The sequence below is a fragment of the Rhopalosiphum padi genome, chromosome 2, assembly GCF_020882245.1.
Source record: "Rhopalosiphum padi isolate XX-2018 chromosome 2, ASM2088224v1, whole genome shotgun sequence".
NCBI lineage: Eukaryota > Metazoa > Arthropoda > Insecta > Hemiptera > Aphididae > Rhopalosiphum > Rhopalosiphum padi.
The window spans coordinates 84172775-84195956 of NC_083598.1; the positions used below are offsets into that span (position 1 = coordinate 84172775).

Below are 23182 nucleotides of genomic sequence, written 5' to 3' on the forward strand. Positions count from 1 at the left end.
ATATGTTTTATAAGACTAATTTAACACTTAAACTTAGTTTAAAAGCAAGTTAAGTTAAACCACCAATATTGATGGTTTAAATCAGGTTTAGCAATATATTTGCATTAGATCCATATATTTTTATAGATATGATATAATTTGTAGTAAACTATTAAAACAATTTTTTGAGTACATTGTTAATTTTTTATGGGAGGCTGCTTTAATTTTATTTGTGTTGTCATCTGTTTTTTTTACATATATTATTATAATATACATTAATTTTTTTTATTATTACATAACATCATGTCATGATTGATTTTTTATTTAGTATATAAATCAGAAATACCGGTAAAATTAATAGTGTAAACAAACGGAGTATTGAAATGAAATGTTTGGAATAAGCCCACGGAATGAGGAAAATAGGTCAATGAATATATTAACAATCAGCAAAAATAAAAAAATACTCAATCCTTAAGGGCATACATTATAGGAAAGATAACTCAATTAAGTTTCGTACAACGAGCAAAATGCGACATTTTAATAAATCTTATACAGCCTAATTTTGTTTCCCTTAACAGTTTATTATAACCGATTTTCAATACGTAAAAAAATCAGTTGACGCCACTTTACATTGTATACATTTTAATTTTAATTTATTTATTCTTAATTTAATTATAATACCTTTTTTCTTTCTTTTCCTCTTGTAAAAAGACGCGTAAACAATGTTATAAAATTACTTAAAACAAATATATTTTTTATACTTCACTACTTGGACAAAATGAAGACAACCTGGTGGTACAAAAAATAACGAATGAATCAGGTATTTATTATGAACCACTTTCTAAGTTACATACATATATACTGGTACATTTTATTTACTTATACAAAATTGTACAACAAAAGTATGTACTACTGTAAGGATTTGATATTAAAATTTAAAAATGGCAGTGCTGATAAAACGGACATTGACGAAATGAGAGTATACCAGTGGCATATACATGGGAAGACGTGGGGATCAGATCCCCACATTGGCTTTTTTTGTTCTGTTTTTGCTTACATTATGCTGTATGCACTATATTACTATAATGTAATATTTTATATTATGATCTATCGAGCTATTGAATTTTGACAATTTTGCAGAAAATAAACTAATTTGTTTCTAAAACATTACATTTAATATATTATTATAATAATACATATTATAAATATATCATATTACCATATTATAATATCGTTATTAATTTTTGAGTCGTATTATTACTATTAACTGGTATTTACGGCAAGACAGTATAAGCGGGCTATTGAACCTAACCTATCTTTACCACATTTAATTTTTATACACAATAATTTACTTATTTAATTTAAATTTAATAAATGTATTAGTTTGTTAGGGGAGGGTACCTAACTATAATACCTAACCTAAAAGTCGTAACCATATCAGAACTGTTCATGCCGTCATCCCCTTCAAAGGAGTACAATAATAATTATTATACTATAAATTTTACTAAGTTGTTATTTGTATGAGTAATTTAGTATAATTGCTTATTTTTTTGTCCCTAATATTAATAATTTTTTTTAGTTGAAAAAGTTCTTTAAGAGGAAAATCGTTATTTTTGGTAAATATTTTATTTCGAAACAATTTTTTTACTGATAGGTACCTACATACAACAATAAATAAACAAAAATATTTTAAAACTCATTTAAGTTATGTCTAGAAAATACCAATAAGAATATTTTATAAAATTTTAATTCACTACAATGTTTTCATTTTTGAATAATAACAAAATAATAATCGATAGTAAGTAATGCATAATAACCCGTTATATTCTAATTTATACACTAGCCACACCAAAATATAAAATATAATTAATTTGTTACTAAAAATTACACTTGGCATTGAAAATTTGTGCATTTGTTTTGGTTACAAAAGTGCCCACGGACACAAAAACAATAGATAATCATTATGATGTAAGTACATTAGTATATAAGAAATAATGGTACATTGTTAACAAGTAAATATGCATATATACATATATATGCATATATGGCGTGTACCAGTTGCCCTCAAAAATAACTTTTATTATACCAATTCTCCCCAAACTCCCTTTAGTAAAATGCACCAGTTGGCATTTGCCCTCACATATTATATATACCTACATGATTTTAAAAGGTACATAATACCTAATACCTATCTTTAAAATAGGGGAGGTAACTATGTAATAATAATAATATAATATTTATAATAAAAGGATAAATACAATAATTATTATAAGCGCCATACTTCAATGTACATAGCCATTTAACACTCGCTTGTGTAACGCGATCTTTATAAAAAATTTAATTATTTAAAACTAATTGAATTTTGCCCTTTTCACTATATACATTCGTGTAATATTTTCCATGATGTTAACAACGTGATTTTCGTCTACTAAAATATGCCTAACAAAGTATCCATCGTATCATATATTTATTTCTAACAACCATAACACTATTAATAAAGATATAATAAAATATAATAATAACACACGTATAACATAATATAATAATGTAGGTACGAGATAAAACCTCGTTTATCGTCTATCGGCTATCCATTTAGATAAGTCTAAAATTACGCATTCTGGTAAAATTCTCTCTTTTTACCAGGTGAGCTATTATTATTAATAAAATTATTATTATTTACATATTAACTTCCCCTATTTTACGGATTTGTATATAATAATATTCGAGGGCAATGGCCAACTGGTGTATTTTTAAAATGCAAAAACCCCGATTGAAGGCAACTGATCAACACTTGTAAATATAAATTATATTATGTCATTTATTTGTTAATTTTGAATTCAACGATAAACGATTTACATACAGTTCTGAACGAAGATAATATATCAGTCTACGAGTAAACTATTAAATGTATTGTATGATAAACTTATATTGCTATTAAAGTAATTTATGGCTATTTGTAAAACTAATACATTCCCATTAGATGTTTCATATCAAAAATTATAAAATTTAATTTACTGTAATTTTAGTATATAAATAAATAATTTTTATTATTATATAACTATATATATATTTTTTGATGTGAAACATCTAATGGCGCGATACGGTAGTGAGACCGACTGTGGCGTGGCGACTCGTGGCTCGTCGGATCAATTCGCCGAAGCTCGGCAAAAAATTAATAATAATAATAATTAAAAAAAAAAAAAAAAATTTCAAAATTATTACAAAAAGAAAATTATTAATGTTTCACATCTGCCAGGCGTCCCGCGACGGCTCAGTTTTGATTTTTTTAAATTTTAGATCAAGATGGTGCATAGAAGATAACAATGAAGTCACTATTAAGAATTGTAAATAAGCTGCAAGATGTTTTTGCAATAGTTGGTGAACAGCAAATTATCGATTTACCACAAATTGTAGTTGTGGGATCTCAAAGTTCCGGAAAAAGTTCAGTATTGGAAAGCATTGTGAGAAAATCATTTTTACCTCGAGGAACTGGTATTGTTACTAGGGCACCATTAGTTATACAAATGATTAAGTAAACCTCCGAAAATAAACTTTGGGGGGGGGGGGTCTAAAGTAAAAAATGTCCAGTAGTTTTCAAAAGCGTTCGAAAAACCACTAATAAAGTGACAGAAAAAAGAGAATTTTTACTGATGGTTTCTAAGAAATATTATCCACATTAATGTTTGTTTACATTACACACACTTACAAGTCACTTTAATGTCATCATGTTGTATTGCCTATATTAATTTCCTTAAAACACGACCAACTGAGGCCCCCTTAATTTTAATTATGAATTATTATATGCCGGTATATATTAATTTGTAGGTAGATATTTACGTATTTTATATGTTGGTAAATAAGAATTAAGTTTCAATGTTAACATAAAATATTATTATTTATATTAAGTCTCTACCTGTATTATGTGATTATATCACAATACTTTTTTAACAATTTAATTTCTTAATCTAAAGTAAAAAAATGACTATAAATAAATGGCTGAATATTTCAGAAAAATGATTTTATGTATACATGAGTATCGCGCGAGCAGCCGTACCTAACGCACGCCTCTTTGTCGCTCCGTTAAATACCGCCGAGATCTCGATCATAGATGCTCAAATTTTTCCAAATTTATATATGTTTATATTATATTATGTAGCATACATATATATATATACATATACATAATACAAATGTAATATATTATATTATATTAGTAATTCTGTTATATAAGTGAATCAAGTTCGTTCGTAAATTTCCAGTGTCTTAATTACCGTACAGCCGTCGCGTTATCGTGAACGCCGCACGGCCGCCGTTATCGCATACGTCGCGTAGCGGTGCGTGACCTTTGTCTCCGTGACAAACATGCCACAATCGCCGAATCCAAAAACTAAAACTAATATTAAAAATAAAAATATTAATAATAATAATACAAATAATAAAACCATTATACAGGATGCTCGCCTAAACTTATCGACAAATAATCCCAACGTGAGCCATTCACCCACACAAAATAACTTAAATAGTCCAAATAATGATGGCTGGACACATCAAGCCGAGAAAAGAAACCGCTCAAGTTCCTCAGAACCAAGCTCTCCAACTCAAAATACCAACAGACACAAAAAGCTATTTATTTCTAGAAATCGATTTGATGTTCTATCGCAAACTGAAGCAATCGAAGTTGACACAATAACACCAAACCCAGATCCTAATGTAAGCAACCCTGAAGAGCGCACCTCACAGGTAAAAAGTACAAATCTACCCCCTCCCATAATAGTAAAAGGAATTAAAGACTTTGTAAGTCTACGCTCGGAACTCATAGACCTTGTGGGTCCTGAAAACTTCACATTTAAGTCAAGCATTAACAACCTCAAAATCCTAACAAAAAACCCAGAAACCTACCGAGCAATCATCCGTTTCTTACAAGGTGCAGAAGCCGAATTCCACACCTATCAAATGCAAGAAGACAAAGCCTACCGCATAGTCATAAGAAATCTTCACCCAACAACGAACACAGCAGAAATTAGAACAGCTTTAGAAGAAATCGGTTTTCAAGTACGCCAAATCACAAATGTCCTACATAAAACAACAAAATTAAATCTTCCAATATTCTTTGTTGATCTCGAACCTTCAGAGTTAAATAAAGACATCTTCCACATAAACCACATACTTCATACTAAGGTAAAAATAGAAGAACCATATAAAAAACGTGACCTAGTACAATGTCAGAATTGCCAGGAATACGGTCATACAAAAACGTACTGTGCACATACACCAAGATGCGTTCGGTGTGCTGAACATCACATCACCTCAGAATGTTTAAAGCCTCGAAATCTACCCGCCAAATGCGCGCTATGTCAGGGCGAACACCCTGCAAACTATAAAGGATGCCAAATTCACAAGGAGCTTCAAAGACGTCGCAACCCAAACTCAAGAACCATCCAATCAACTTCAATCAACAACCAGTCCAATCCAAAAACCACAGTGAAGACTTCTTCGACTGAATCCAATCCCTCGCCCTCTCAAAATAGAACTTATGCAAATGTAACCTCGAATCAGGAACCTCCGAAATCTAACAACAGTAATCAATTAGACACAGGTACCTTATTATCTAAATTTATCAGTGACTTCCAAGCTATCATAAATCCATTGCTCTCCCTTCTTACAACAGTCCTTGCCAAACTTGCAGCCCAAAATGACAAATAATACCCAAACCTCCAAATCATTGCTCATATTCCTTTGGAATGCCAATGGTATTCATAATCATGTAGCCGAACTCTCACTTGTACTTCATGAAAAACGTATAGATATAGCTCTAATATCTGAAACACACCTCACTAACAGAACAAAAATACACATACCCGACTACACAATACTGAGATCAAACCACCCAGACGGTACCGCACACGGGGGAGCGGCGATAATCATTAGATCTACAATTCTCTTTCACAATGTCTCTCAAATTAGCGAACCCCACATACAATCTTTCACCATACAAATTACTCTAGACCATTCTCCTATCTCCATCTCGGCAGCATACTGTCCCCCTAACCAAATCATTACCACAATACTATTTGAGCAATTTTTCAACTCTCTCGGAAATTACTTTATTGTTGGTGGCGACCTCAATGCCAAACACACCCAATGGGGATGTCACTCAAACTCACCAAGAGGTAACTCTCTTAGACAAGTTATTACTACCAAAAATTACTTAATCATTTCACCCCAAGACCCCACATATTGGCCAACATCACCCCGAAAGCGACCAGATATCCTTGACATATTCGTCTCTAAAATACCGAACAGATTTAACACCATCATAGATAATCTAACGAATCCTCACTCAGACCACTCGCCAGTACTTCTCACCCTTGACACCTCTCCTCAAAAAAGATTAATGAATCCATCATTAATCAATGGAATAATTAACTGGGAAAAATTCCAATCGATACTCACAAACGACATTAACCTGAACGTTAGTTTAAAATCTCCAAATCAACTTGAGGAATCAGTACAATATCTAACATCAACAATACAAAATGCAGCATGGTCCTCTTGTAAACCAAAAATAATTGATAATTACAATCAAAGTAATCTCTCTTTGCCTACCTATTTAAGATCTCTTATTGTCCAAAAACGTCGTGCCAGAGCAACCTGGCAGAGAACAAAATATCCCACCGATAAAACTAATTATAATCACCTATGCACATTACTCAAACGACAAATGGCGAAACAACGTTCAGAAGACTTCGCCAAACAAACTAGCCTCTTAACTGAAAAAGATGGCTCTCTGTGGAAAACCACTAGAAAAATCTTAAAAATCAAAACAATGTCATTTCCAATCAAAAAAATAGACGGCAGTCTCGCTATAAACGATAAAGAGAAAGCAGAAGTACACAGACATCATCTCTCCCAAGTCTTTAACCCAAACGATTCCACCATTCCTTCCATAGAAAACAAAGTACGCAATTTTCTAGATAGCCCACTCCCAATGACACTTCCACCCAAACCATTCACTCCAAATGGGATAAAATTATTCATACAAAAATTTCCACTAGGTAAATCACCTGGTCATGATTTGATAACAGCCGAAATAGCCCGCAGACTTCCAAACAAAGCTATAGTACACATCACTCATATTTTTAACGCAATACTCCGACTTTCATATTTCCCGATTCAATGGAAACTTTCCACAATTATTCTCTTCCCTAAACCAAATAAACCAATAGATAACCCCTCCTCATATAGGCCAATTAGTTTGTTACCTTTCTTTGCAAAACTTTTAGAAAAACTCATACTAAACAGAATCTACCCAATCATCAAAGAAAAGAAACTAATTCCTGACACGCAATTTGGATTTAGAGAACACCATTCAACCATCCATCAAATGCACCGACTAGCCGATACTATTGCCTATTCTCTGGAAAAGAAACTGTACACTTCTGCAGTATTTCTTGATGTTGCACAGGCCTTCGACAAGGTCTGGCATCCCGGTCTTCTTTATAAACTAAAATCGTTCCTACCCCCATCATACTACCTTTTTTTTAAATCATACCTCAACGAACGTTACTTCTTTGTCAGGTCAGGAACCGAATACTCCAGTATATCCCCAATAAAAGCTGGTGTTCCTCAAGGCGCTGTTGTATCTCCAACTCTTTTTAATCTATACTCTGCAGACCAACCCACCAATCCGAATACACAAATAGCTGAATATGCCGACGACAAAGCAATATATGCCACCCACACCGATTCTGACATGGTTTCAACTACTCTCCAAAGACACCTAAATGATCTATCACACTGGTACTCCCTCTGGCGCGTCAAAATTAATGAAAACAAATCTGTACACACCACCTTTGCTCTTCGCCACAGACAACCTCCTCCGGTACATATAAACGGCAAACCAATACCAAACTCCGAAACAGCCAAATATCTAGGTCTAACCTTCGACAAACGTCTAACATGGGCTAAACACATACACACAACAAAATTAAAATTAAATCAACGACTCTACTCTCTCAGACCTATTCTCGGTAAATTCTCAAAATTATCCCTCAAAACAAAAATTCATATATATAATCTTCTTCTTAAGCCTATCTGGCTCTATGGCATACAGCTCTGGGGCTCGGCAAAAATATCAAATACAAAAAAAATACAAGTGTTTCAATCAAAAATCCTCCGACTCATAACCAATGCTCCTCCTTATATTTCAAACCACACACTTCATACAGATCTTCACATTCCGAAAGTCACTGATACAGCCAAGCTATACTACTCAAAATTTAGGAATCGCCTTCAAAATCACCCTAATCCCCATATAAAAAAGCTATTATCCATCTCCATCCCAGGAAATCCCACCAGGAGACTTAAACGACAATGGCCCCGTGACCTTATAAAGTAAACATAATATGAATACACCTAAATAATTGTAAATTCAAGTCGAAGTATCTTCACTGGACGGTTTCTTCTCTCAAGACATTCAAGCTATTGCACTTAATTAAACATACATTATGCTTATTGTACTTTTTGTAGTATAGATTGTATAAATTCTAGATTAAAAATAAATAAAAAAAAAAATAATAAAAAATGTATACATGAAATATTAAAAAAATGAATAAACTTTGTTTGAAGTATGCGCTATATGTATAAATTATTGATTCATAAAAAAAATCAATTTAGAAGGTTTTAAAATTACCTAAATTTATATTCAAAACATATTTAAACATTTATATCTATAGTTTATCTATTTATTTATTCGTATTGTTTTAATTTAAGTGTTTAGTAACAATAATATTAATATAACAGGTGTATAAACGTTTTATGTTTTATTTAATTGACAACAACTATAAAATATGAAAGGATTAACAATTTATATAAATATAATAAAAATCACACTTCGTACGTATGTAAGTTCGTACACGGCAGAAAGCAGGTACGTGTGTAAAAAAATGAACTATATTTTATAATACTATACTAATGTAGTATACCTATTTCTCGATGGTACACAAAATAATCGATGTAATTAACACTATTTTGAAAATCTTTATTTAACATAAAACAAACACACAAAAATACTCGTCTCTACAAAACGTTTCCAAACATGTGCCGTCTCTCACTCGAAACCCACCCGCACTGTCCGCTTACTGTGGTGTTTACGTTCTTAAATATTATTTTAAAAAGTGCTGCCTCAGCTCATTTGCTTCATTGGCCTAATATTACGCAATTTAAACATACCACATACAACACTCCCTTATGTTATAAAAAAAAATATGTCCTCATATTTTAAATTTAAAACTGCAATGTAATGTATATAATTATAATACTAAATTAAAAAAAATACTAGTTGTATTACACATTTAGTGTTTGGAGTGTGGAAAGGTAAATAGGAATGAGTTATAAGTAATAACGTATTTATATTTTTATATCGTAGCATAACATACCTATTGGATATTTGTATAATATAAATAGGTACCCACAAGGCACAACCATATAACCTGTTGTACATATTTTTCTATGTACATAAGTATAATAACATGTAGAGATTTTTTTTTATCTTTTGATTATATTAGCTGCAGCCTTTAGAATCTGTTTATGCTTTGTTTTATAATCTTAGTCTTTTTTGGTCGTATAAGCTAAAATTACAGAAGTAACAGATTTAAGTTTACTGTATAACACAAATGTAATTTTCATTGTTTAAAAAACAAAAATACGATACCAACAGTTAGTTTTTATGATTATATTTTGGTCTTTTTATTGGAGTATTGAAATTTGAAAGTATGGTATAATGACGTACAAACTTAAGAGGATACTACACGTCTACCTCTTTCATCTTGTTTTCGTATTAAAAACACATAGGATACAACACCATCAATTTGCGTTCAGTAGTAACAGTTTCGTGTTGTTAGCTTTAAATAAGAATTGGACTTGTATTTTTTAAATATCAAACTTAACGATAAGAAGTAAGCACATTATCTGCGTTTTTCAGTACCTACCTATTTAATTTTAAAGCAAATAATTTCACATACTCGAGATTTTTCACGCCTCACTTAAAAATTTAAATATTGAAAAGAAGTATGTAAATTACTTACTATATTTCTTATTTTAAAAGTTGATCATGTATCAATTCACTCTAATTATTAAATCTAACAACTAAAATTTTCTATGTTATTCACTTGTATGTTTGTAAGACGGTTAGCTTTATAGGAACAACACGTTATGCAAGTACAACATCGTCTTAAGGTAATATTACAGCCCCAACTAAAACGTTTAAACATATCTAAGCAAGCCTAAGCTTTGCAGCCTTTGACATGTATATATATATTTATTTATATTAACAAAACGAAAATCAACATACTTCTGTGTAGGTACATTATATTTATTCATATATAAAAATTAGTCGTTTTTATACATAACAGTTAACTAATTAACTAGATCAGTATACAGTTGGGTATAGAGTAGTAAACCTCAGCTCTACTAGTTAAAGTTAGTTATTTACGTCAGACCAGTGGCGCCTAGGTTCATTTCAAATCATGTGTTGTGAAATTATACATTATTTATATAGACATCCGCTACCATCTAAATTTATTTATAGACCAACATGTATAACATATCTTCGTATATTAACTAATTATAGCTAGATGGATAAGCTTAAATTGTTAACATTCGATTGCACGGTATTGCTTTAGATTTTGAAGAGTTAATAAGCCATTTATATAAGTGTACCTAATGTATTTATGTATTTATGATAGCTTGAATTCAACAAATACTTTATTTGGACACTATAGGTATTAGTTTTAAGTCCAATATTAAAAATAAGCCTACGGTAACCATCACCCACTCAAAGCATGTGTTGCAGTCGCAACAATTGGTCATAACTCATAAGGTTCAGTGCCACTGTATCAGACAAACCGCCGGAGAACTAGTGTTCGGAGACGCCGGTCAAAACACATTCGCACCGACGAAGTGGCAACAGCTAGGCGACGACTATACCGCGTTGCCGCGTGGATGACGTGTTATATTATTATATGTTATGAATTTATGATACTTTTTATTATAATTTAATTCATACATTTTTTTATCAATGATATATATTATTAAATAATAATATAAGTTATAAAGTTAAAATAAACTGTATTTATAGATGTACAATATCTGTACATTTTACGAAGAACTAATGTATTGCATATAATATGATACCAATATTCTACTATTCTATCTATAACGATGGCCAGATATAATTTTTTTTATAGGTTACCTAACTTTGTTAACATATTAGCATAACTTCTATATTACTGTCTAGTGTCTACTGACTATTCTCACATCTTGCCGTGTTTATGTCTATACTTTTTTTATTTCTTCACTTCTTAGCGTGCGCCGTTGATGTTCCCGACCTTCTCGCATCAGTCCCATTTCGTGTTCCTCTTTACCTCACAAGAAACCACACACTTTTTTACGTTTTATCGTATTTCTCCCCCTACTCTTTTGGACATAATTCATAGAGTGATTCATACACAATTTTTAATACTATTTACCAATAATGAATTAAATCTAGACTAAAATAAATAATAATATGGTTTTATAATATTATATAAATATGAATTATTTTTAAATCCAAAAATCAAAATACATTGTCATTAAATCAATATTATCTATGATATGGTTGTTGTGAATCTATAAAAAAAAACCTGGAAAAAGGTAACAATTTATAAATATAGTATACTCATATAATTAGGCACAATTGTAAAAATAATAGCATATTATAATATACCTAATAGATTATATAGTTAATACAATTAGAAACATTCATATTTCAAATGTATGTAATAAAAAATAATAGTAGAACTATTAAATACAAATATATAATACATACATGTCTAAAATATTATATAAAATATAGTAAATAGCTTATAAAGGTAAAAATAAAATGCAATCATAAGCTTTTCTAATATGATGACTTATTACAATTCATTACATTTATAGTATGATTGTTAGTTGTAATTAGAAATTTCTAGGGTACCAAATATCGAATCAAGTTAAAAAGACGGGTTATGATACATAATACAATAGATGAGAGATTTACATGTACGTGCATTTTACATAGCACATAGACCTAACTAATTCTTTCAAATAATAATAACAAAATTAAATGTCCAATTGTATAAAAATAAGTATTTTCGGAACTTTTTTTTACCAAATATTATTTTTAGTATTATTTTTATCGGGAATTTTTTTCGTCTGACTATTATACAATTTATCGTCATAGTTATTTAGAACCGTAATATACTAAATTCAATTAAAATATTACAAATTTACCTTATCTATAGTGATAGTATCTATTTCATTTTATTTCTTCATTTCATTATTATGACAACTTGTGAGGTTTTATAATTTCCGATGACAGTAACACGTTCAGCACTGTATATGACATCTTTACTATCTGAAATAAAGAATTTTTAAATAAATTAAACGCAATTTAAATATTAATTATGATTATTGGCTCAATTACTAAATTTAGTTTTTAATTATACCATGTGAACATATTGGCCGTGTTTTATATTATGTATTAAAATCGTGTGTACTTAAAAATAATAAATCTTAAAATAACACTTTTTTTTAAATAAAATTTAAGAAAAATTACCCGTTGACAGTTGTTATAGGTATGTGTATTAAATAGTTTAAATGCTAGTATTACTACTGCAATAGTAATATTATATTAATATCGAATGGTGATTTCAAACAAATATATTCAATTTGTAAGTGACAAGTGCCAAACTGTTATAATAATTATCTTAGTATTAAATTAAATGTAATGTATAAATATAGTTTTAAAAGTTATGATGCTAGTATAAAGGATATTGACTAATGAGCTGTTCATTTTACTTAAGCACATTTTTATGAACGGATTTTTTAGAAAATGAATAATTTATGCATACAAATTTATTATTTAAGAGGTATCCCCAAAAACGAATGTTTAGGGTTTAAATAATAACACTATTAAGTATTAAATTATTTAAATGTATATTTTATGTACTTTTCAAATGTTTTTGAGGTGTCATCAATTTTTGTCATAAATATTAGGTATTTACAATATTATTGTAGCCCGAAGCCTGTAGTTATGCATCGTATTAATTAATTGCGAATAATTTAGTAAATTTACTTTTTGTATCACCGTAACAGTATGATCTCCGAGTCAATATTTCAGTTAATTAATTAGTTATAAACTATTATTAATTAATACATTTTCCTTTTCATCGTAATAAGGTTTTTTAGGTTTTGTAATTTTACTGTGACTTGTGAGTTGTGCAAGTATCAAAATGATAATATATTTACACTGTATCGAGTGTTTTTATTAGATAAACTAATTAAAATTGTAAATGTATGAGTACTATAATCCTTATATTCTTATACGAGTAACTATATTATAACAAATTGTAATGATTTTGATAGAAGAAAATAAAATTTCATAAAATGATATTTTTTTACATATCTGTTCATATTAATTATTTTAGATTATATTTTTTCTTCTAAGAGAACCATTAAAAAATTATTTTGAAGATAATTTATTTTATAATAAATCACTTACTTTTAGAAGTAAATTTAAATTTATGGTAAAAATGTAACCAACTGTAAATGTTAATGGTATTGTAGCTCTTGTCATCATTATTAAAATAGAACTTTTGAACGATTTGTTAAGATAAAAATATGAATTATCAAAAAGGACATGTAATATTTCATCGTGCTAAAATATATTTTAGAAATTTAGTCAATTTTTATAAATTGCGTACCATTAAAATATTAAACTTACTAAATCGAAAAGCACACTTCCATAAAAAGTATAAATTGTAATATTTATAATAGCTGCTATACTGCTGGCTATACATATTGATAATATTGTTTGATTAATATAACCCTAAAATACAACAATTATTTTTTGAATTATTCTTAATGCATCACTTAATAAATATAATTTATTAAAAAAATGATTTTTTTACTTAAATTTAAAATTTGTTTTATATTTAGATAATATATTGGTTCTATTGCATATTTTTTTATAAATGTTGAATTTAATAAGACGAGGTGGGTAATAAAATAAATATATGTACTATTTACATAATGTTAATAACAATTATCGTGGAGTGTGAACTTTTTGTTTTATGATAATTAATTTAATTTTAAGAAAATAATACTAAATAAAAAGTTGTTTAAAAGTATTATATTTTATCAATACTCACCCGAATAGCTTGAATCACTAGAGAAGTAGTCAAGCCAAAATATATAGCATTGAATGACATTGATAGTAATATTGGTTTCGTAAATACTTTCTTCATTGTATTAAAATATCTAAAATTAATAAAACTAACAGTGCGTATAATTCATTAACCAACATTTTTTTAGATTTTAAGGGAATAAGTTATCTTAATTAAAAAATGAATAATTCTAGACACTTTCAATTTTCAGAAAATATTCATGTTTTATTTATCAATAAAATATATAATTTTAAAAATAGTATGACTTATTGTATTATTTATAGATAATACCTAAAAAAACAAAATATTATTTAAAATTTTCGATTTATGAACGATCAAATTGTTTATGAGTAAAAAAAGTTTAAAAATGTAACACAAGATCCCATATAACTTGTTGTTATATAAATTGAATAATATTGAAATTAAAAAAAACATAGGTCCAATTTTTTTCAAGTGTGAAAATGTTGTTTTGATTACTTGTTTTTATAACCTAACCTATTTAAAATTACGGAAAACATAACGTTTACAAATAAAAATAATAATTTAGAACAAAATAGGGGATATGTGACTTAGCTTCTTTTGTAACTTTAGAAGTAACCGCAATGATGGACGTCTGAAACACTATTATATTTACTGAAACTAGTTGTATTTTTAAACTATTCTATCTTTGAGGTATGTATTATGATAAATTGATAACCATTTTAATAATTTAACATTTAACCTAAAGGATGTTTTAACTTGTGTAATGAAAATAAATTCGTTCGACCGAATCGAACGCTTTTTTTTTTTTATATCGGTGTACACCGCATAAATTTTATTATATTTTCCAACTTACGTTAATAACCTTTGATGTTGAATGACTGCATACTTCATTTTTTGTTCATCGTTGTCGACAACAGCTTCTCGAATCGTTTGTACAATAGCCTCTAACCTGTTTTTCAAAACGCCCACATAATATATAAACGTCGTGTTTATAAAACAAAGTTCGACGTGTGCTATGTACACGGATATTGCGTATACAAAGTATTTGCACGCGTAAATCACGAGATTGTCGGTCTTTATCGGTAACACATCTAAGAAAGGAAACGTGAAGGGATCACCTACACGTACCGAATCACTAAGAATCGCATAGGTGGCCGGGAAAATTACAAACATGTTCGACGCTATCAGATGGTACATCGTTATTATGTTTATTTTCGATTGATAGTCGTCCGGTATTCCCGACCGTTTCGAGTACTGGTCCATTTCACGGAATTGATTTTGATGATAGATCCGAAAAGTGATGTTCAGCAGTATTACACATTCTATCAACATGCACAACAATGTAAATAGTTTGATGGATACGCTCTGTTCGTGATAGATAATTGACACATACGCCGTGATGAAATAATAAAACGTTATGAAAAATTCGAAATACGTCAAGTAAAGCATTCTCTTACTATCGGTGCACCCAGTCATTCGCAAGAACACGTTAACGGCGTCTATGCGCGGCATTGCTGAAAGTCTTTACTGCACTGAGGTACAAGAACGTGTGTAGTGTGTGTACGTTTCTTTTTGTATTACACTGTGTGTTATATACAATTTAATAATATGTATAAAATAATTAATAAACATAAAGACATAAGGTATATTGTGTTTAATAATAAAATACAAGGCACAACTAGCCCTAAATAATATATGAAATGTATATAAGAATGTTTGTGCGTGTCAAAATTTATATTATAATTTCATCAACATTTTAATAGCCCTAGCTGGTTTCTGTAGGTATCTATAAAAGTGGGTTAAAATATAACATGAATATATTATAAATTGATAATATAATAATAAATAAGAGGTAGAAACGTAACAGTGACATATAGGTATTAGTGGTATTACTAATAAATATTTTAATATTTAGTTGATGATTGACTGCAATAAGTTTTTTACTTCATTAGGAAAACAATCAAATAATAAAAATATTGTTTTATATGGCATACGCATATTAATATTAAGTCATATCACTCATATCACTCATATCTACAGTAATTGATGATCGTGTTTGTATGTCACTAGAACAAAATTTTCTTTTTTTTAAACACAATAAAAAACGAAATTGTCTAAAAAAATTAAACGAATGATGATCTTGTCTTTTACGATTTTACAGCATATCAATAAATTATAAAACCACTATTATTCGTATAGGCTACAGGTATATAGAGCATGTATCTATAAATCTACCTGGTTGGTTAGTTACGTACTGTTGTATGGTAATGTATATGGTTTACATCCCCTTCCAAATCATCAACATATTCTGAAGGAAAAATGGGCGTATACCTACATAAGACACAAACTTATAATTATCCATCGCTTCTAATGATATACTTCAATAATTAATTTCCAATCGTTCATATGAATAAAGTATATTGTTTTGTAATAATAGCACAAAGCTGTCATTATAAGTACTCTCTCACTCTTTCTGTTTCTCACTATCTCTCTCTATTATATAATATATTTAAGTGTATGTGTGTGTGTGTGAATATATAAATATTATATATATTATGTATATACAATATACATATATATATATATATATATTATATCCGTACGCCTATGAAAGACTTAGCGTGCCTTGAATATTAGCGTCGAAGGTAAATTTTAATTATGGTCATCGTTAATTTTGATTTTTTTTTGTATATAGGTAGCATATCTAATTAAATGTTTAACGGTTATATATATTAGTACATTACGCAGACAAGAAAATATGTATTTTTCTAATGAACAACAAAACTTATTTTTAGTTAGTTTACATAAACTTTACTTTATAAACTTATAAATAAACCGCTTCGTGTAGACTCACCTTAAGATGCAAATATGCAATATATTATATCACACTTATTCATTATAATCAGCATACTATTCATTTATTCGTTTAAGATAAAGCTGTTTAAATTGATGGGTTATTCAAATATTCATGTTCGGAGATCGAATTACATAAATCATCTATGTATGCATTTCAATTCTTCATATTTGTACGTATAAAATTAATATTGAGATGCATTTTCAATTACACTAAGCAACTAAAGTACTCATTAATTAATAATAATAAGTAGACATTTAACAACATTCTCTACTTTTATCTTACAGTGCATTCACAAAATAGACACTTAATTAAAGCATTAAATATATTATACTAACTTTTATAATTTATTTATGCATAGATATTTTAAATTAAATTAATTTTTTGATTTTTACATGAACATTTAGCATAACTAGAGTATTCAAGCGCCCCCAACCAAGCTTTGAACCCCGCCATTTAAAAATAAACCAAGGAGAATGTAAGTACTTATCATTATATCACACTGTTTGCCTTAGTCTATGATAAAAGATATTGTTATTATGATAACGTGGAATTTTAACATTACATTCGAATATTATTCGATTTAAAATTGTTATTTCTGTAATTCGAATGTTATTTAGTCATATTATATATTTTTAATTTATTAGTTTTGTTATATTATAATAAGTCTAAAAAATAATATTTTGATTTTATACTATACCTATATTATAGTCATAGTAAAACTAACTGAGTTATAATTGAAACAAAATGGTTGTAAGACCTTATAATGAAGAACTAGAATATCTAGAAAAGAAATCTCCATATAAATGGGAAATAAAAAAAGGATTTCAACCAAATATGAAGGTTGGTATAAGGATTCTGTTTTAAAGATTTTGGTTTTATTAAACATTTTTTGTTCATAGGTTGAGGGAGTGTTTTATGTTAATAAATTTTTAGAAAAACTAATGTTGGAAGAGTTACAAAATGCATGTCGACCAGGAATGATTGGTGGATTTTTACCTGGTGTTAAACAAATTGCTAATGTGGCTGCATTACCTGGCATTGTCCATAAATCTATTGGACTTCCCGATGTACACTCTGGTTATGGATTTGCTATCGGTAGGTTTATTATAGTTTTTTTTTTTACTAAATTTATAATTTAGTAGTTGAATTTTCAAATCATTTGTAGTAGGTTTTCAAATTATAGTATTATGTATATTAATTGTTCTAATTATTAATCAATATTGATTTTACTTTTATATAATAAGTTTATACTTTGTATCAGTGCATCAGTTTTCATTAAGCATTAATTTTAGGAAATATGGCTGCATTTGATATGGATGATCCTCAATCTATTGTTTCACCTGGTGGTGTAGGATTTGACATTAATTGTGGCGTACGATTACTTAGAACAAACTTATTCGAAAAAGATGTTCAGCCCATCAAAGTAATATTATGTTATTAAATTTAATTTGATCATCACAATATTATCATATTATGTTATTTTAATTTAATTCTATTTAGGAACAATTAGCTCAAAGTATGTTCGATCACATTCCTGTCGGTGTAGGATCAAAAGGAATCATACCAATGAATGCAAATGACTTAGAAGAAGCACTTGAAATGGGAATGGATTGGTCTCTAAGAGAAGGTTAATATCAATTCTTAAAAATTAAAATTTTGATTATTATCTAAAATAAATTATATTTATGTTAGGTTATGCATGGGCTGAAGACAAAGAACATTGTGAAGAAAATGGTAGAATGTTGAATGCAGATTCGTCTAAAGTTAGCATGAGGGCTAGAAAACGTGGTTTACCACAAGTAAATTATAATTTTATAAGAATGCATATTTCAAATGCTAAAAAAAATTATTATTTTTAATTTTTGAACATTTATATGCTTGTTTTTAGTTAGGAACATTAGGAGCTGGTAATCATTATGCAGAAATACAAGTGGTTGATGAAGTTTATGATAAATGGGCAGCAAAGAAAATGGGAATTGAAAATATTGGTCAAGTATGTGTTATGATACATTCTGGAAGTCGTGGTTTTGGACACCAAGTGGCAACAGGTTTTTAAACATTGTATTAAATAAGATGTAGGTTGTGGGTAAAATTGAATTTTAGATTCAGTTTAACAATATATTAAAAATAAAATCAATTTTAAAATAAACTTGCTTAGTATTTTTAAATGATGTGTATAAATCTCAGTAGAAAATTATCTGGAATACTAAGCCGTCCATTATTTGTCTTTGATAAATTTTAATATGATGTGTTTCGTATCTTTAAATTTATAAAAAAAATGTATCATTTGTATTAATTTAATTTCACTGTAAGATGTTTTGGGTGAATATTTTTTATAGCTTTATCCCAGCTTTTGCATATTTTTCCTAGTGTATGGCATATACTGTATGATACACTGTATCGTATGGTATGCAATGTAAATACATAATTTATTACATGATTTTATAAAGGCTCCCTATTTCTTTAAAAAAAAAAAAATCATTTAGTGTCTTAAAACATAAATACAATTTTGGTTGATAGTTGCCTACAAATTGTAATTTAAATAAATATTTTATTTCAAATTATTTAAGATCATACAACCACTGTTACAGCTCATAATTTTTTATTCTTACATTATACAAACCTATTGGAATTTAACTTTTTAATGGATGTTTAATGTTATTTTCAACCATTTTTAATAAATATTCAATTGGATTTTAGTGTATTTAAATCTGAGTTCTTCTTAAAACAGTTTTGAATTAGAACTCAAAAATAATTTATTTGCATATCATGAACTAAAAAGTAAAAATGATATTTACTATGTACTTTTACTTGTATATACATTATAATCCAATAATGATAATTGATTATTTACATTTGAGTATTATATTTAATTATATAAAAATGAACCAAGTAATGAGTAGTATTATTTTACTTTCTTACATAAATATATTAAAGACTTTTTTTTTACTTAAGATGCTTTACTGGAAATGGAAAAGGCTATGAAACGGGACCAAATTGAAGTCAACGATAGACAATTAGCTTGTGCTCGTATCAAATCCAATGAAGGTCAAAATTATTTGAAAGCTATGTCAGCTGCTGCAAATTTTGCATGGGTGAATAGAAGTTCTATGACATTTTTGGCCCGTCAAGTATGTATAAAGGCAAAAATATTAGAAATTAAATAATTTATTAGTATTATTTTTTTAAAGGCTTTTGCAAAACAATTCAAATTGACACCAGATGATTTAGACATGCACGTCATATATGATGTATCTCATAATATTGCAAAAATGGAACAACATTATATTGATGGAAAACCTAAACACTTATTGGTGCATAGAAAGGTATTTAGAACATGGGTTTAAAAAAAGCTTTAGGTCATTGTATTTTAATAAGATATTTTGTTCATCTATGAAATTCATTATTTCAGGGATCGACAAGAGCGTTTCCACCTTATCATCCTCTTATTCCGGTTGACTACCAACTAACTGGTCAACCAGTATTAATTGGTGGAACAATGGGTACCTGTTCATATGTGTTGACTGGAACTGAACAGGGTATGAATGAAACATTTGGGTCTACATGCCATGGTGCTGTAAGTGATTTTTTTGTTCAATTTGTTAATTTATTAATTTTAATAAAATTGATGACATTTTTATTTCCAGGGACGTGCATTGTCAAGAGCTAAATCTCGTAGAAATATAGACTATAATGATGTATTAGAAAAATTGCAACAACAAGGGATTGCCATTCGAGTAGCTTCACCAAAATTGGTAATGGAAGAAGCACCTGAGTCATATAAAAATGTCACTGACGTGGTAGACACTTGCCATGAGGCAGGAATTAGTAAGAAGACTGTGAAATTAAGACCAATTGCTGTTATCAAAGGATAAAAATTAATTTTCTCTTACCTATGTAATTTATAAATTACATCTAATTACATGTATATTTTGTATTATATACTCATAAACCACATTTGTATTTTGTAAATATTTTACTTCCATCTATTTAGTATTTACTGTTGGCTATAATATATTTAAACGCTGCAATATTACTACAATTTTATTCAGGTAATATTCAAGTAATAAATAATATTAAATTATACTTTTTTTTTTATTTCAGTAACTTAATAAAAAAAAGTAATAATTTAAGTTATTATTTTTAGATTTAAATAAACAATTTCATTAAAATTTTAATTTCAAATGTTTAAAAAAAAAAAAAAAAATGGCAAAGTAAACAGTTTTAGATTGCTATAAAAATAACATATCAGAAATCTTATATTTGTAACAAATCTTATTTATTTAAATAAAAAATTTAATACATTTAAAACTACAAAATCATTATCAAATTTTTGTGATTTGAACAACTTTTGTTAAAATTTTAATTGTAAACACTAAACTTGTAAAAAAATGATGCTAATGCATTTCAAATATTTTTAAATTGTTTTAAGATCACTGAAAAGTTTCTGACTTTCTTATGTTGCTTTCCTAGAATATTAATTGACTGCTGTATTAAATCATGAATTCATACATACTTATTACTTGTAAATATTGTAGTAACGTTATAAATTGTTATTTTTTCAATCTTATTTAAACCAATATATAGATAGGTATTATTTATTTATTTCCATGTAATTAACTAGTAAAGCCAGTATTTAAATAATTGTGAAAACAGGTATTTTAATGAATTTTCCAATGAGTATTAACAGCTTAAATGCAAATTACAAATATATTTGTATTTAAAAATGATTTCAAATACGAAAAACTTTCAAATAGGTATTTATTTATTAGTTAGATTATTCATGAGTTTTTCAGGACCAGATTTTTATTATACAAGTTAATTTTTGTATTTAGTATATATTTTTTAAATTTAATATAAAATTAAAAAAAAAGCAGCATTTAAATATATTGAACACTTTGAAAGTATAAATTTATAATATTTTCATGATTCAATTTATATAATGAATAGGTAATTAAAACTGATATATTGTTGTGGTTTACAGATAAAAAAAAAGGCAAACTATAAAATACATAGGGAGATACCTATGCCATTGATGTTCGAATAATTATAGGTGTTATTTTAGAACACGATATATTATAGGTACCTACAAATAACACTTATATTAATATATCACAAACGTAAATAAATTATTAAAATATAAAAATAACTTATAAATGTATTGATATCGTTGAGAAATATTTAATTATTTTATTTAATTACTTTTATATACCTACAATTTATATCTTATTTGCGTATCCAAAAGTGCTAATTAGTAGGGTTGTTATTTGTTGTTATGATTCTTAACACACAGTTTATTTATAATTAACAACAATTTTAAAATATTAAATCATAGAGAAACAACACAAACATATTACAGATAGGTAAGTTTGTACTATATTATATATACTATACTACTATAGCACTATTGTAGGTACATATACTACTTATAAATATAAATAAGATATCGTCAAACCTCGATTTAGGTAATAATTAAATAGTTAGGTACCTATAGTATTAAATAGACAATAGTTAATGTCACCATTTACACAATAAATTCGAGTTGAGAATTCTCAGTTAATGACTAAAATTTGACCTTTCCTTAAATGATTTTTTACTGTACAGAACGCACAAAGTATGATATGCTAGATATTTATAGCTAAAAATACTGATTATAAAAAACCGTATACTCGTATTTTTTTTACATAAAAGTTTATAGTAAAATCATTTGAAAATATATTTTTATTGCATCGGTCATAAATTAAAAAAAAAAAAAAACAAGTTAAATCACAAATTAATAATTACCTACGTCGTGTCAATCTTTTAGGTACCTACCTAGATACCTACTTTGTTTAACTGCAATGACTGAATTACCTATCTAATAATAAACTATGATATATTAAAGTATATAGGACCTAGGTACTATAGCTTATTAGTTGTTTTATTAGTAAACTAACAGCGATGGACAACTCTTTTATTGACTTAACTCAAATGTTTTAAAACAAAATTCATAAAAGAACAAAACTTAGTGGCTTTATTACACAATTTAGTATTCACTACATTTTTTAAAATTGTGACATGATGGCATTTGATAGCGATCTTAAATTTCTGTTCGTTCATATCTAGTATCTACAGCTTCTTC

The 23182-nt window shown here is 27.9% G+C and overlaps 2 protein-coding genes across 2 annotated transcripts; one reads left to right on the forward strand and one right to left on the reverse strand.

The window, feature by feature from the left end:
- Positions 1-11897: 11897 nt before the first annotated feature.
- Positions 11898-15719, reverse strand: LOC132921599 (odorant receptor 43b-like). Its single transcript, XM_060984705.1, has 5 exons — positions 15058-15719; positions 14208-14316; positions 13781-13885; positions 13559-13714; positions 11898-12412 (listed from the first exon to the last, which is right to left on the reverse strand). Exons 1-5 carry the CDS (start codon positions 15714-15716, stop codon positions 12338-12340), a joined length of 1104 nt encoding a protein of 367 aa, XP_060840688.1. The 5' UTR covers positions 15717-15719; the 3' UTR covers positions 11898-12337.
- A 1919-nt stretch (positions 15720-17638) lies between these two features.
- Positions 17639-21018, forward strand: LOC132922274 (RNA-splicing ligase RtcB homolog). Its single transcript, XM_060985705.1, has 10 exons — positions 17639-17901; positions 17961-18156; positions 18354-18484; positions 18562-18688; positions 18754-18860; positions 18950-19109; positions 20017-20192; positions 20253-20387; positions 20474-20638; positions 20709-21018. Exons 1-10 carry the CDS (start codon positions 17806-17808, stop codon positions 20934-20936), a joined length of 1521 nt encoding a protein of 506 aa, XP_060841688.1. The 5' UTR covers positions 17639-17805; the 3' UTR covers positions 20937-21018.
- The last annotated feature ends 2164 nt before the right edge of the window (positions 21019-23182 follow it).